Raw genomic sequence first — 15,753 nt, 5'->3', positions numbered from 1 at the left:
TCATTTCAAAGCCAGTATAATTAAGAAGTACATTTATGATTTATTGTTGTACCTTTAAATGTTTTAATATTTTATTTTGAGAATCATCTATATACATGGTTTGAATTCTCTTTATTTCATTGTTATAATTTATTTAATGTTAATTGTATCACTTTTTTTTTCTTGGTAAGGTAAATTTAAAGGTGGAACTCAAACCACATAAATTCAGTTAGAGTGAAATATTTCTGTGGTATTTAAATTTCAGCATAAGTTATTTAGCGGTGATAAAAGCTGCATGTGAGATTCAAATTGTTGAGGTTTGTGTTTGTTTCCATAAAAGGTGAGGATAACCAAACCCTGTGTCAGAGTCTGAGGCTGCACGATGATCATCTCTGTGTTTTAATTTTCTGTCTGCAGCAGGTGCAGGTGGAGGCGGAAGGTTACCATCAAAAAGCTGCAGGTCACATGGCGGAAACACACACGTGTGTCAGGATGACTTGATTCATGTGAATTTGAACAAAGCAACAGTTGTTTGCGTCAGGACGCAGATAATTCTCATCTCTACGTCAGTTTGTGTTTTAAATGACAGTTTCACTTCCATGACTCAGTTTGTTGAGTGTAATTTACGCGGACTCAAACATCCCAACACACAAAAAAGTTGCTTTTCACCTCTGTGTTTCTCCTCCTCCTCCTCCTGACGAAACTGAGCGTACGTGCAAAGCGGATGCCGGGAGCGCACACAGACAGTTTGCGGTGAGCTGCCTGTCTCTCCGTCAGTGAGCCTGCGCGGCTCGATGAGCGACAGCAGGAGGAGGAAGACAGACAGACAGTTACCGTGGCTGAAGGTCGGCCTGGATGGCACCGAGTTCCCGCTGAGTGCGAGCGGCAGAGCACCCAAGTGGCGAGTCGGGGGGTGGGTGGGGGGGCTGTACGTGAAACTCAAAGAAGTCGGGATGGACGGAAAGGGCACCCTGAAGATGTTCACCAGGAAGAAACGGGAACTGATAAAGACGCCATCCATCTCGAAGAAGAGCCGAGCAGGAAGCCCCGGGCCGCAGAGCAGCGCATCGTCTGTGAGTAGCGCATCACTTCTGGTTTCTGCCTGGCACCGCCGCTCAGAGTGGTGTTTGTGTGAGCGCGCGCGCGTGTATCTGTGTGTGTGTGTGTGCGTGGTGTCAGATGACCTTCAGCTGGAGAGATCAGGACTCTACAGAGGGTGCTCCGGACCATGAGTGACAGTGTGTATGAGTGTGACTGTGTGGATAGTTTACTTACACCAACTGAACAAGCTCTTTAGTCAGGTTTAGTTTGAGTACTGTCTGGACTTGGTGCGATCAGGGTGAGGAACTGAAGTCTGGCTGAGGGAAACCACCTGAAAATATTGATTAAGGTGCAGTGCCACAGGGTTAATTCAGATTAGTGTGTGCGTGTGTGTACCTGACTCCATACTGATTCATGTCTGGCTCATAGGAAGTATTGTCTTCACTTATAAAGAAGTGTCAGGCTGCTGTGAGTGTGTCTGTGTGTGTGTTCTTGCGAGATCGGTTTCAAAAGCTGACTGTGCTTAGTTAGAATGGGGACAAAGCTGTAGGGGGAAGGAGCATGCTGAAACGTGGTGCCAAAAGTAGCTATAACCCTTACTCTACGAGTCAGAGAGTAAAGAAAGCCGAGCTGAAAGGCAAGGACAGGCTGGACATACTGCCCAACAAGCACAACGTATGGCTTAAACAGGTACGTGTGAGTATGTGTGTGCCAGCTTGTATGTGTTCATTTTGAAAACTATTTGCGCTCTTTGTAGCAGTGAGTAGTGTTCCTTGGCTTTTGCCGGAGGGATGCACTTGTTAGGCCCAAAAACTGTGAGGTGCTAACTATAGTCTTAAGTTTGCCATAACTGGGAAATAAGATGTACAAATCAGGCTTTAAAAAAAACACAAAAAAAACTTTTCCATGACTTTTGTAGGCAGATGAAAAAGGTCATTTCCAGCCCTGAAAATGTCACTGTTCTTATTCCAAACAGTAAATGACATTTCTGTTATTCTACGCTCGGCTCGCTCTGCCACACCCGACAACTGCTTGGAGTCAGGAAGTATTGCACATCGCGACACAGGATCTTGTGAAAGTCTTCATATGTGTGTTTACCAACAACAGCGCAGCTCATGTTTAAGGCTGCAAAAGCAAACCGGAGTCACGTTGATGTCTTTGTGCTGTTCAGGATGTGCTAGAAACCATAAGTCATGTGATCACCTTGACTTTTTCTTCTTCTTTTTTTTTTTAATTTTGAATTTTTTAATTTAATTTTAAATCCTCTCTTCCTGTCCTCTCTCAGCTCTCCATCCTCCAGGAGCAGCCTCGGAAAGATGCAGGCGACATCACCCTCTCCTCTTCCCCCTCGTCGTCCTTCTCCTCTTCGACGCTCACTCCAGCGTCCGCCGGGCTCCAGGACACCTCCGTGTCCTGCCCCAGTACCCCGAACACCCAGCACGGCAAGATGGCAGCAATGCAGGGGATAGGCTGCCCGTCTCCCGTGTCCACTCTGAAGAGGCCGACTGCACTAAGCAGACACGCCAGCGCTGCAGGTCTGGTTCAGAACACCTCGGTACCTGTTAATGATCTGTCTGTCTGCCCTGTGTGACCCATCGCTTCCGCACCTGAGCTGAAACAGAAAGTGAAATCCAGGGACAGACCTCACACATTCTGTGCACAACACATTACACTCACCCTCTAAATTCACTTCAGTGTAAAGGGTGAGAAAGTGTAAAGATGCAATTTGAAGCCTTGAGCCAATAACCTGGAGCAGGGCTGCAGCTAACCAGTGTTTTCATTATTGATTGGTCTTTTTTTCAATAAATTTTGTCTCTGGATTGTCCAAACAGTGAAAAATGCTAATCCCAGTGTCCCACAGTACCAAGGCGTTATCTTCAGATTGCTGGATTTACCTGACCAGTGGTCTGAAATTCATTCATAATATTCAATCTACAGTGATATAACACACAAACTAAGCAGCCAATCCTCACATTTAAAGAAGTAGTTCAACTATTAACAATGTGGGAAATATGCTCACTCCCTTTTTGAATGAGTTAGAAGAAGATTGACACCACTCTCATGTCTGTCTGTTAAATATAAACCAGCAGCTGGTTAGCCTAGCTTAGCATAAAGACTGGAAACAAGGGGAAACAGCTAGCCTGGTTCTGTCTCACCAGCAGCTCTAAAGCTCACTCATTAACCCTTTATTCCTGTTTTTTAATTCTTAAAAATACCAGTGTAAAAATGGCGATTTGTGGATTTATGAGTCTACCTCCTGGCTGTAGTATTATATTTAACCAAACTGATATGACAGTTCAGTTTGTCGTATCAGTTTGGTTCGGTATAGTTCTTCTCATCTAGCTAAATCCCTGCATGATAGCATATTTGTTGAACTGTCCCTTTAAGTTAAATTAGAAACTGATAAATGTTTAACTTTTTTCAAAACAAACGAAAAAAGTTTTAGCAAAGTTGTTGTTGATTAACGCTGTCAGTTCTGTGCTTACTTTGAGGCACAATGCGTATTTGTTTAGTGACATGCTCTACGTCTTCCCAGGGTTCCCACTGCAGTCATGGGTGTTCACTAAAGGCCAGGGGAAAGGGGCCTTGACCCCAACCCCTCCGTCTGAGAGCCCAGAGAGCACAGCCATTGAAGTTGAAGACATCCCGGCCCTGCTGAGGGACGTGGCCCGCTTCGCTGAGGCTGTGGAGAAACTGAAGGATGTGGTGCTGGCTGAAGGTAACATGCTCTCTTCAGACTTCCATCAATCACACAGAAAACGTCCCAAATATTTCCAAATATGTCTCACCTGTCAGAATGAGTTTAGCTTCTGTCTCTCTCGTAAGCTGCTACATTTTTTGCCAAATTACAAGTCACAGAAACTTGTTGGAGGACATGTGTTCTGGGTTGATTTGACTTTGAAATGAGCACTCTAGGGGCGAATCCTGATCCTCCTCCTCTGCTGCGATCACAGACCTGAAGACATGAATAACGCTTGTTTTCGCTGTGGAGACAAAACACAGGTTTCTGTACGTGTGTGTTGTCAGTTATGATTTTCAGCTTGTGGCTGGTGACAGTATGTCTGCTCCTCTTTGGTGTCATTGTTTAGTGTTGCGTTCGTGCAAATTTGTCAGTTTGAAGACAGAACAATACTGTTTAGTCTCCTCCTTCCCCTTTTTTTTTTTTTTTTGTTACAACTCCATTTTGACAAGAGGACATGAGGAATCCACAAAAGGTTTCGTGTCAGTCTTACATCAGTCCTGCATGGGGTGGGGTGGGGGGTAGGGAGATGGGGTGGGGTGAGGTGGATGGCAGAACAACCCCTGCAGAAGCAAGCTAACAAGAGACTGAGTTTCCTCTCTCTCCAAATGAAGGGTTGCGTTTCCGCTGCACCCACAGAGTCGACCGCACTCTTGTCTCCAGCAGGAAACCAGCTTCTTGTTTACTGCAGCCTTATACACACACTCCTCTTCCCCTCTTGTGTGAATTAGCGAGGCTTAAAACAGTAAAACACCTATACTCTCCTCATGGAGAAAGTACCGCTGCTTTAGACTTGATTCCACCTGCTAAACAAACAGAAACGTTTACCTAAAAAGAGAATTGTTTTTCATAAAGTTTCAAGTCTAACAGCAGATTATTGTATCTGGTTGGAAATGTTTTTTTTTAGAGCAGATCTCTGTGGTTCAGATGAAGTAGACAGACTTTTTGTTTTTGTGTCTTTCTGTCAGCTGTTATCTGGCTTTGTTCTGCCACGTTCTCCACCCAGAGCGAGCTCTCTAAACAGGAAGTCATGATGGATAGCCTTTGACAGAGCGGCCTCGTCCACACTTCCTCCTCTGATAGGTTGGCTGCATCACCGTGACCTGACGCCGCCTCCTCTTAATCAGCAGCGCAATCAGAGCTCGGGCCTCGTCAACTCAAGTTGGAGAGCTCCTTAATTTGGAGTTCTGCTTGCCTCTTAGGTTTCTTTAACCTCTAACTGTTTTTGTAAATCAGAGAGTGGCGTATGAGAAAGGTGCTTTGTTTTCATCAGCCGCAGAAAGCAGATGTAGCACGGCAACAGAATTTGTCTTTAATCTTGCAAAACAATAGAAAAGGCCACATCCTCTGTGGCACAATGTTCAGGTCACCCTGTTCTTATTATATGCTGCTGCTGCTGTTCAGACACTCTGACACACATTTTCAGACCAACTGTGGGAGGATGGTAGGGACCGGCTACCCTCTGGCCTCCTCTGTGAGCGAGTTGCCTCCATCGCAAAAAAAGGGTTTACAGAAGAGTAGGAGGTTGCAACATTGGACAGTTAAAAGTTGTGACTGTGAGGAGGAAAAGAGGATGCAGGCTGGAGATGTGTCACCAGTGACATCAAAGCTGAAGAGCTGATAGTGTGATTTGACCTGACCTCTGTGTCACTGACTTGTTTGTCACTGTCCCGACTGTCTGCACTCAGTGTTAATGGAGACGACCGAGAGACAGACAGTCTGACTTTCAGAGACTTAAAGGAATAGTTAGACATTTTGCGAAATCTGTTTATTGGCTTTCTTGCATAGAATTAGATGTGAAGATCAATACCACTCTCATATCTGTGTGATAAGTGTGAAACTAGAGCCAGTATCCGCTTAGCTTAGCTTGGCATAAAGATTAGAAACAAGGGGAAAAGGCTAGCCTGCCTCTGTCGAAAGGGAACAAAATCCTACATCCCTACAGGCGGGCTCGACTGTTTATTGGAAAGGAGCAATAACTTCCTGGATTTTTCCACTGGTTCTTGGCAAAAGACAAAAAAGTTTTCACCAAAATGTCAAGTTATTACTGTGGTCCAAAATTTATTGCATTTAAGACTTGTGCACTTTATTTTTGGCCTAACGTTACCACCATATGATCCATTTGCTAGCATGGACTTAACTCTTCACTGATGCATTCAGGGACATTCTGACATCTGCAAATCATGTATTGTCACCAAACTGTAACCTTTTCTTTGAGAGTCAAATTTTAGATGCCAGGGCCCTGAAGGCATCACAAAGGAGCGATCTCACAGTAGCTTTGACACAAACATAAAACCAGGTACTTACTATCCTCCTTTTATCCTGCTTGTTTCATCCACCGCGTCTCCCCCTCCTTCCCTCCCATCCAGGTAAGAGGGAGAATCAGCGGCCCATGGCCCATGAGTGTTTGGGGGAGGTCCTGCGGGTGCTGCGTCAGGTCATTAACACATACCCTCTGCTAAACACCGTGGAGATCCTCACCGCTGCTGGCAAGCTCATATCCAGGGTCAAAGGTCAGTCGGTGCACGGATACGCTCAGCCATGAAAATGAATTAAACCAAATGTAGACAGTTTTTTAAAGACACTTGTTTACAGTTTTATACTGACTGTAGAATCCTACATTCTGAGGTAACACAGTGAAGTTACAATAGTGTGATGTAACTGATGTGCAGGTGTATTAGTTAATTTGGTCAGGAGTGTATTCACAACTGAAACCTAAACACATATCCGGTTGTGATTTTGCAGGTTTCCACTATGAGGCCTGTAACGAGACAGACAAAAAGGACTTTGAGAAGGCGATTGAAACCATTGCAGTTGCTTTTAGCAGCAAGTAAGTATCTGGTACACCTTTTATAATATGTCTTATTGTAAAATGACAACCTCGCCATCCTATAATAACCCTGTGGTAATTACTACCACAGGTACTTGTTACTGGTGCCATCTTTTCTCCAAAGACTAGAGTGCCAGTAAAGTGCTAGTGAAGCCATAGTGGCCTCTTAAACACACAGGATAGTAGCACTAATTGTCTGTGTGTGTTAATGGCATACAAAGTAGTGTGCTTTTGGGAATGAGAGAGAGAAGTGCAGTGATGGTGACACATTTGCATGAGGCAGAGCTGAAAACAGGAAGTGGTTTTTCTTCTGCCGTATGACACAAAACCAAAACTCTGAAAATGTTGTTCACTACCTGGCTGCTAAATCAACAGATTGTTACAGAGATGATGAATCGCATGACTGTTGACTTGATTTTAGCTGCTCGAGAGGAATTAAGACTAAATAATAGTTAAGTGGTAGTTAAAAGTAAATCCCCAGTAGAGAAATGTTATATGTGTAATTTGAGTCTGTTGCACCAACAGTTTATCACATGCTTGTTGGTGGCATTTCAGGGTTTAGATATCTGTCACAGGAGGAAGTGAGCTGGCAGAGACAGTTGAAATCTGCCTGAGGAGTCTGTTTCCTCATTCTCTCTGTTTGTATCCTTTTGTATCATGAACTGAAAAACACTAAGATGGAGGTTCAGCCTGTACCTCAGCAAGATTTTGATGAGGAGTTTGTAGAAAAATTACAATTTAGTTATTTGATGTACAGTATTAAAAATATCAAACCACACAGACAAAAGTAAAAGGATAAAGGATAAAACTCAAATATTTTTATCACTTCCTGTCTCCAGTGTACCTGTTGAACCTTCCTGCAATGGCTGGGGCCTCTTCCTCTTTTTCTCCTTTCATTTTTATAATCTGCTCTTCACATCCCCTGTTGGTCTAACAGACCGATGATTATGACTGAGAAGAATGAGTTCGGCCACGTCTGTTTTACATGTCCAATATATTTGTGCTGGTGTAAAAGTATTTCTGTTGTTTTCTCCTCAGTGTGTCTGAGCTGCTGATTGGAGAGGTGGACAGCAGCACACTGCTCTCACTGCTGCCCACAGAGAAAAGCAGGGTGGGTGAACCTTTATCACTATTAAAAAAAAAAAAAACCCTGCAGGGTTATCTTAACACAGAGTTCATCAGCAACTGTGTAAAAGTGTAACCTCCGTTAAATATCAGGCTACATAAAACAATTTCCACTCCCAACTTTCCACTGGGTATAGAAACAGCAAAAAAAAAATCCCTGAGTTGTTGACGAGCCTTGATCTGTGTTTGTCAGTAATGAGTCATCTTTGTGCTGTGTAGTCGATGGAGAACTTGTACACAGCGACGGGCCAGGGAGTGGATGGCCAGTTCAGGAGCGACCTGCAGGACATGGGTAGGCGATCAGTCACTTTCCCACTCACGCTACAGCTTCTGTCGACTCTTTTTAGATGCTCACAGGTGCCATTTGTGACGCACATCTGTCCTTCCATTTGCTCTCATTTTGTCTTGCGAAAATGCTACTTTTTGCTACACATAGATGTTTCTGTACTCTCTGGCATCCATTTACATTAGAAAGTAGTGATCCAAGGTTTATTCACCATTAAAAAGCTTTTATGTTTGTTGTTCCACACACTGGGTGTCTGGTAGGTCTCCCCCTGCTGTTCATCAGTGCTCCTGTGGTGCACTGATGTGTTTCACAATAAGATTGAAAACCGAGTGCCAGCTGCAGAAAGTAAGACGAGAAAAAGACAGTTCTGAACAAAGTGAGCACAAAGTAATCGCCAAAATTAAATCTAAATAAAAAAACAGATGTTGGAGATTATCACCATAGCGATGGCTCTCTCACACCTCATTTGCAAACTATCTCCTCCCACAAGTCATAACCAACCAACAAACACAGTTTGTTGTCATAGTAACGATCTGTGCAGTGACTCTTGTTTGTGTGTTGATTCGTAGGACGGGTCGAGGAAGTGGATGTGATCCTCCAGCGCAGCGAGGGAGGGGTGGACTCGGCCCTGCTCTACGCCAAAACCATTTCCAAGTACATGAAGGACCTGATAAACTACGTGGAGAAGAGAACTTCACTGGGTAGGTGCTGACTGACCCAAATGACGAGCAGAGTGACCAATAAGTCGGTGAAATGACAATAAATTTATGATGATGTTAGTTGACTGTCAGAAAAATAAGTAATTTTAAGACACAAGTCTGGTCTTTCACAGCTTGTGATTGGTATTTGTTATTATTATATTGAGATTTATGAGATAAATTATTCATTAAGATTCTAAATTGAATAGATAAATCAACCATTGTACACTTGCAAACACATTGTCCCATCCATTATGTTAACTGACTGTGTTTTCTTATTTTACCAGAGACTGAGTTCTCCAAAGGCCTCCAGAGATTATACCAGTCCTGCAAACACAGCATAACACATGTAAACCTCTCTCTTCTTTGTTTTTTTACCACTCTCTCTCTTATTATCTGTGATTCTGATTGTTAAAAGCTAGAATAACTTTTTGTGTGTGTTTGCCCTCCAGCCCCACATGCCCCTCTTCTCCATCTACTCTCTGGCTCTGGAGCAGGACCAGGAGCAGAGCGTGGGGCTGCAGCAGGCCAGCACCACCCTGCACAACCAGACCTTCATCCAGGTAAATGAACTCTTTATAACAGCTGTGAGATCTGTTTATTCTGCAACACACACTAATAATCTGCTGCTGCTGTTAATACTGCTCCTGTACACATTGTGTTGATCTGTCAACATCAATGTGATCTGTCCGTGCAGCCTCTGATACTTCGTAAACTGGAGCATGAGAAGAGACGGAAGGAGATCAAGGAGCAGTGGATTCGAGCTAAGAGAAAACTGGTATTCCATATATTTGAGCACATGTAGCAGTAGACTTTAACTTCTAAGAGACAAGGATCAAAAAATACGTGTCTGTGTTTAGATGGAGTGTGAGGCAAACCTGCGGAAGGCCAAGCAAGTCTACATGGCCCGCTGCGAGGAGTACGACAAGGCCAAAACTGCGGCCTCTCGAGCCGAGGAGGAGGGAGGAGGGTCAACAGCAAAGTCTCTGGAGAAGAAGAAAAGAATAGAGGAGGAGTCTCGCAATAAGGTTTTTGTCAAGTTTTTTTTATTATTATTATTGCCACATCTGTTGGTTACTGTGGGGAGAAACCTGAAAATGATTTACATGTTAAATTACTTAACAAGAAGATGTTCTTTTCAGTGAAATGTGGTAATGCGAAATAGAAATGATGTTTATCTCGCTGCCACATTGTCACAATGGACACTTTATCTGTGCTTATCTGAAATTTCTTTGAAATTTAAAAAAAACAGGGCAACGGAAGTAAGTTGAGTGTGTGTGTGTGTGTGTGTGTGTGTGCAGGCAGATGAAGCGGAGGCCACCTACCGGACGTGTATAGCAGATGCCACCACTCAGCAGCTGGAGCTGGAGCACACAAAGGTCACAGTTCTGAGGCAGCTGCAGGACGTCATCAAAAACAGCGACCAGACCCTGCGCTCGGTCAGAAGAATTGCAAAAAAACACACGTACACATACACGCCAAAACTGTCAGAATGTCGGAATGTCAACTGCTGAACATCAGTATAACTGCCCTTTGTCTGCTCCTCCTCCTCGTCCAGGCGACTATCTCCTACTACCAGCTCATGCACATGCAGACGGTAGCGTTGCCCGTCCACTACCAGACTCTGTGTGAGAGCAGTAAGCTGTACGACCCAGGCCAGCAGTACGCCGCCCACGTGCGAGACCTGCAGTTACCAGAGCAGCCGAATGTTCACTACACGTTCGAGGCCTACTCACCCTCCAGCTCATCGTCACAGTAAGTACAACTGTCAAATTTTACATTTGAAATCTTAAAGGAAAAGTTTGACATTTTGACATTCATTTGCTCTTTTTGCTGAGTTACCTCTTCACAAGAAAGGGAATAAGTGTATTTTCCAGAATACCACTTTGACTTAATTTGTCATATTATAATTTCACACTGTTGCAGCCACGGCCACAGACCGAGGAATGACAGTTTCAACACAGAGCCAACAAGCCATACGGACAGTCCTGCCACCAGCGTGGGTACAGCAGCTGGTGACAACAGAGACGCAGAGGTTCAACGCAAGAGTAAGTGACGCCTGCTGCTGTCGTACACGTCGCTGTCACTTGTTTTGTAAAGATAATTATTATTATTGAAACATCCTGCCTCTAGTTCATTTGTTCATTTCACTGCATATGCCAAGAGTAAACAGCAGTTAAAAGATGACACAGTGTTGCAAAATAATGTGGTTTAAAGTCAAGTTTTTATGGTTTTTGAATCTAAAATTTTAGACTTTTTTTGAAACAAAGTGGGACAAAATAGATTGTATGGATTGTATGTAGTCATGTTAACTCATTACTCTTATACTGATCCCCATATGATTCTGCCTTTGATATACCCAGGGCAGGGCCACAAGTCGTGGGGTTCAACAGTGAGTGATGACAGTGTTGGAGGAGATGGAGGCCTAGAGTCTCCTACTGCCAGCACAAGTGAGCAAGAACTGAGATTCACATGAACGTTCACCAGAATATCTCATTTATACATAAGAATAATAAAAAATTGAAATTGCTTTCTCTCAGCTGAAACCTGCTTAAAGATACACAGTACGTATGTCTGAGAAAATCTATTTAAAGTGCGTATTATTGTAGGTGACATCAGTAAAATTGCTCGGACGGCATCCACTGGAACAATGTCGTCCAATGAGGATGCAGATGAGAAAGACGGGAATGTAGCTTCTTTCGAATCTCCAAGTAAGATCTCCAGAATATCTTGTATATTTTGATTATGCAGCTTAATCACGTGGCTATGAGTTTTCTCCGGAGTGTGTATGATGGAGGGGTCTTTCTCTCTAGATATTAATGGCATGGATCCTGATGTGGTGGTGTCCACCAGACCTTTCCGAAACATCGGCCTATCCAAAGCAGCCCTGACCCACCGTCTGAGGAAGCTGCGGACTCCTGCCAAGTGCCGCGAATGTGACAGCTATGTTTACTTCCAAGGGGCCGAGTGCGAGGAGGTGAGGTCTTTATCATGTCACCAGCTCTGTCCTGAGAAGAACTTCAGGATTGAACGTAGAGCTCTTGAAGTATCTCATTGACATTTTGGATAATGTTCATCTAGTAAGTGCCTTCTTCTGTCCATGCAGTGTTTCCTGGCATGTCACAAGCGCTGTCTGGAGACTCTGGCCATACAGTGTGGCCATAAGAAGCTCCAGGGCCGTCTGCAGCTGTTTGGCAGGGAGTTCTCTCAGGTGGCCAGCTGTGCCAGCGACGGCATCCCCTTCATTATCACCAAGTGCATTTCTGAGATTGAGAGACGGGCACTCAAGATGAAGGTGAGAACATGCATTTATAGTGTCTGTTAAAGTGCTGATTGTCTGAATGTGTGCTTTGGCCACAGAGAAGAAGTGTGAACTGTCTGGTATAAACCACTGCTTCCTCCTCTGCAGGGCATATACAGGGTGAATGGGGTGAAGACTCGCGTTGAGAAACTGTGTCAGGCCTTTGAGAACGGCAAGGAGCTGGTCGAGCTGTCCCAGTGTTCCCCACACGACATCAGCAACGTTCTCAAGCTTTACCTCCGACAGGTGCACATATATGCAAACACATGTAGCCATATTTTCAAGTGACTTGTGGTAACAAAACAGAAAATGTGCCTATATTTGTATCTTCTATTTGTTTACTCTACCAAGATTTTAGCACTATCAAAAAATCTTTGAGCTGATGCTCATTAATCAGCATGTACAGATTTGTTTGTTGATTTTTTTTTTTTCTTTTCAAGTCAACAATTTAACAGAAACAAGGAGGACCAAGAGATTTCAGTAGTTTATTGTGTTATTGTTTGAGTTAATTGGACAAATACAAAGGATTCATTAAAGGAGTTATTTTTAAGTTTTGCTAACACTACATAGCCACCATTAGCATAAACAGCTGTTTACTCACCAGTCTAGAGGAAATGTTCTCCATCAGTAGAAAGCAAAGGCAATGTTTTGCTTCTTGTTCTGTCACTTCTTCCACTTACGTTAGCATGCTAACCAGTTAGCCCTAGCCTGGCAGTCCTGTCTCAATAGCAACTCACACGAGCATCAATCCCGACAAGACAAATAACAAATAGTCCCTTTAAAACATTCTTTATAAAATGGATAAATTAGTCCACCAGTAACTAAAAAAATCCAGTTCACCATGATGAATTTGTCAGTTTTGACAATTGAATTTTCAAGGGAAATTCACAAATAGTTTTGAAAATTAAAACTTAAAAAGTAACATTTTGTTTTAATTTTCATTTACTTTACTCAGTTAGTGTATGACTTCTTTTAGCTCAAGGCTTGTCTCCCAAGAGTCCATATTCAAATCACAATAAAAACATTTTTGGAAATACTATATAGTACCCATTCATGTTATATATAAACACGATTTCAAATACCTGCGAGTGCACACAGACACACAAAAACACTGTTCTACATAATTATATATAGTCACATACATGTACTTATTCACACATAGTATAGATGTTCATTTAATTTGTGAGATCTCTTATGAGTCTATCGGCTCTCTTGTTCCACCATACATGAAATGTTGTCTGATCATACTCAGTTCAAAGCGTCTAACGCACTGTTTCCTTTATCTTTCACCTCTAGCTGCCAGAGCCCATCATGTTGTTCCGCCTATACAACAACCTGATGGGTTTGGCCAAAGAGAGTCTACAGAGTGATGGAGACACACCAGAGAGCGAGGAGGCTGAGTTGAGCGGTACTAACCCAGCAGTGGTCAGAGGGCCTGAGCTGGTGGATCTGGGCCCTGACACAGACCCAGAGGTCCTGGTGCTGGTGGAAAAGCTCAAGGAGCTTCTAAAGGAGCTTCCCAAGGCTAACATGGCTACACTGCGCTACATCATTCGCCACCTACGAAGGTCCGTTTCTATGCCACTTATAGTGTAACAAGAACATTTTTAAAAATGGCTCTGTTAAGTCAGAAATGTCCTCCTGATCGTTCCTCTAATTTCCTCCTTCCAGGATTGCAGAGTTGGAGGTGGATAACAAGATGAGTCCCAGTAACCTGGGGATTGTGTTTGGGCCATCTCTGATGCGTCCCCGACCAACCGGGGCCACGATATCCTTGTCCTCTCTGGTCGATTACCCCCACCAGGCCCGCATCGTGGAGGCCCTCATAGTTTTCTATTCATCCATCTTCCAGTCCAAAACCTCTCAGTCCAACAAAACCAGCCGCTCTGCTTCCACCTCCACCGAGCAGGTAGGGCTCTTTGTGTACTGTACACAGTAACATCATGCCCTGTGTATCGATTTTAATGTGCTTAAAATGGATTCTAGTATTAGTTGTCTCAGCTTTAACATATAAATAAACATATCTTAAAGTATAATGGAGCTTTAAATATAAAGAATTCTGCCTGTACATGTATAGATGTACAGCTGGGATTGGCTCCAGCCCCCCTGTGATCCTTAAAGATAAGCGATATAGAGATGTATAGATATAGGCATTAAGAGACTCATTTGGCAGTCAGCGGTGCTTATTTGGCAAATGCTAGTTTGAAGGAAACCACTGTGTCATCAGGGTCAGCAGTTTATGGGTAAAAAAAAAATGGAAGCACTAAAATGTCAGATATGAGTTATAACCTTTACTTGAATCCTGGACTTCCCTCCTGATTTTCATTTGCTACTCTGTCAGATCAAAAGTACACTTTCACATGATTTGTCGTTTGATAACAAACTCTTCACTTCCTCCCCCTCCTGGTTCAGACTACTACTGCAGACGACAAGATGGGGAGCTCTGCCGATGGAGAGGAAGATGGAGGCAGAGAGGAGCAGAGTAAACCTGATGGCGTAAACCTGGAGGAGGGATGTGGTAAGTTTTCATCATATGCATAGTATTGGTGTAAGTTAAACAGCTTTCCCTTTATCTCCCACTGTATTACAGGTGTTTTAAAGTAAAATGGAATAGACATTTATCATCTCTAAACATGTAAAAATCTCTAAAATTTGCCTCAGTGTTTAATGGGAATAAAGAGGCCATTGGTCAGTCACTTCTGTCTGACCAATGGCCTCTTTATTCCCATTCAGAAAGTTCTTTGGGCTCTCTGGGCTCTAACGAGCAGCTCCCAGACTCTGACTCAGAGCTGGATGAAAGCGGGCAGAGGACCTCTCACTCCCACAGCCTGATGAAGCAGGAGAGCGAGGTGAGCATGGACGATGACCAGCTGAGCTACAGGGACAGCCTGGACCTGTCCAGCCACTCTGCAACCCACACCGACCCAGAGCAAGACGCCGATCAGGACCAAGACAACCCAGAGGGAGGAGAGCCCCCGGCTCTGCCAGACAGCGGGCCCCCAGATGACGACATGGGGGCAGAGCAGAGCCTGAGCACCTCTCTGGCTGAGCTCAACGTGAACCAGTCCAACAACAACTACCCCTGCTCCCCTGTTTTAAACCTGTCAGGGCATCCTCTGGCACGTCTATGCGGAAAGAAATTACCCCTGACGAGGAACAGGGATAGTGAGCCTGAGTTTGTCTGATGTCATCATCAGGATATCACTGTGATGTGAGATCTGTCAGATTAAGTTGAGTGACAGGAACCTTGTTTTTCTGCTTAAAAATCCAGGGAATCCTGAAACTGAGAGGGTTATTTCATCATGTACATCAAATCAATTTTTTTTTTTTAATTTGTGTAGATGTTTGCAGCTGTACTGATCTGTTCTGTGAAACCTCTGCACGCTTCATGCTGTTTGATGCAATTACTGCTGTCATTTCAAGAGGTTTGACTCAAATGATTTAAAAATGTCAGTTTCTAAGTGTTCTTCTAAGTGTTTTTCTCATTGCTCTTACAGTCCTGAGGTAAAGTCAGTATCGGTTACAGCGGTTACATCAGAATGTGTGCAATGAAAAATTTCTAAGTAAATTCTTTCTAAGTGCTGCTGGTTTCATTTCAGCACTAGAACTTGATGATACATTTAGCAGTTTCTTATAAGTGCCTTTTATGAGTATTTGGTCTATTTTAATAAAAATTCATATATTTCAAAACTGATTGTTTTGTTATTCATTTGTTTTGATATCTTCCTGCATTTTACAGGCTACAGTAAAGAC

General features: G+C 43.5%; 1 protein-coding gene across 2 annotated transcripts; it reads left to right on the top strand.

The window, feature by feature from the left end:
* Positions 1-700: 700 nt before the first annotated feature.
* Positions 701-15,694, top strand: arhgap45b (Rho GTPase activating protein 45b). Of its 2 annotated transcripts, none has more exons than XM_018670133.2 (24): positions 701-1,052; positions 2,306-2,555; positions 3,557-3,739; positions 6,130-6,273; positions 6,506-6,590; positions 7,629-7,701; positions 7,935-8,007; positions 8,571-8,702; positions 8,987-9,048; positions 9,152-9,262; positions 9,397-9,477; positions 9,560-9,727; positions 10,001-10,138; positions 10,258-10,454; positions 10,626-10,747; positions 11,063-11,149; positions 11,309-11,410; positions 11,513-11,676; positions 11,806-11,994; positions 12,109-12,246; positions 13,297-13,568; positions 13,672-13,909; positions 14,413-14,518; positions 14,734-15,694. In XM_018670133.2, exons 1-24 carry the CDS (start codon positions 774-776, stop codon positions 15,183-15,185), a joined length of 3,846 nt encoding a protein of 1,281 aa, XP_018525649.1. In that variant the 5' UTR covers positions 701-773; the 3' UTR covers positions 15,186-15,694. The 2 variants fall into 2 exon arrangements, with proteins under 2 accessions (XP_018525649.1, XP_018525650.1); XM_018670134.2 differs by lacking the exon at positions 701-1,052 and adding an exon at positions 1,098-1,710.
* Positions 15,695-15,753: the final 59 nt, after the last annotated feature.

The sequence above is a fragment of the Lates calcarifer genome, linkage group LG17 (assembly GCF_001640805.2).
Source record: "Lates calcarifer isolate ASB-BC8 linkage group LG17, TLL_Latcal_v3, whole genome shotgun sequence".
Lineage (NCBI taxonomy): Eukaryota > Metazoa > Chordata > Actinopteri > Centropomidae > Lates > Lates calcarifer.
This window is presented reverse-complemented; position numbering and strand designations above follow the sequence as displayed.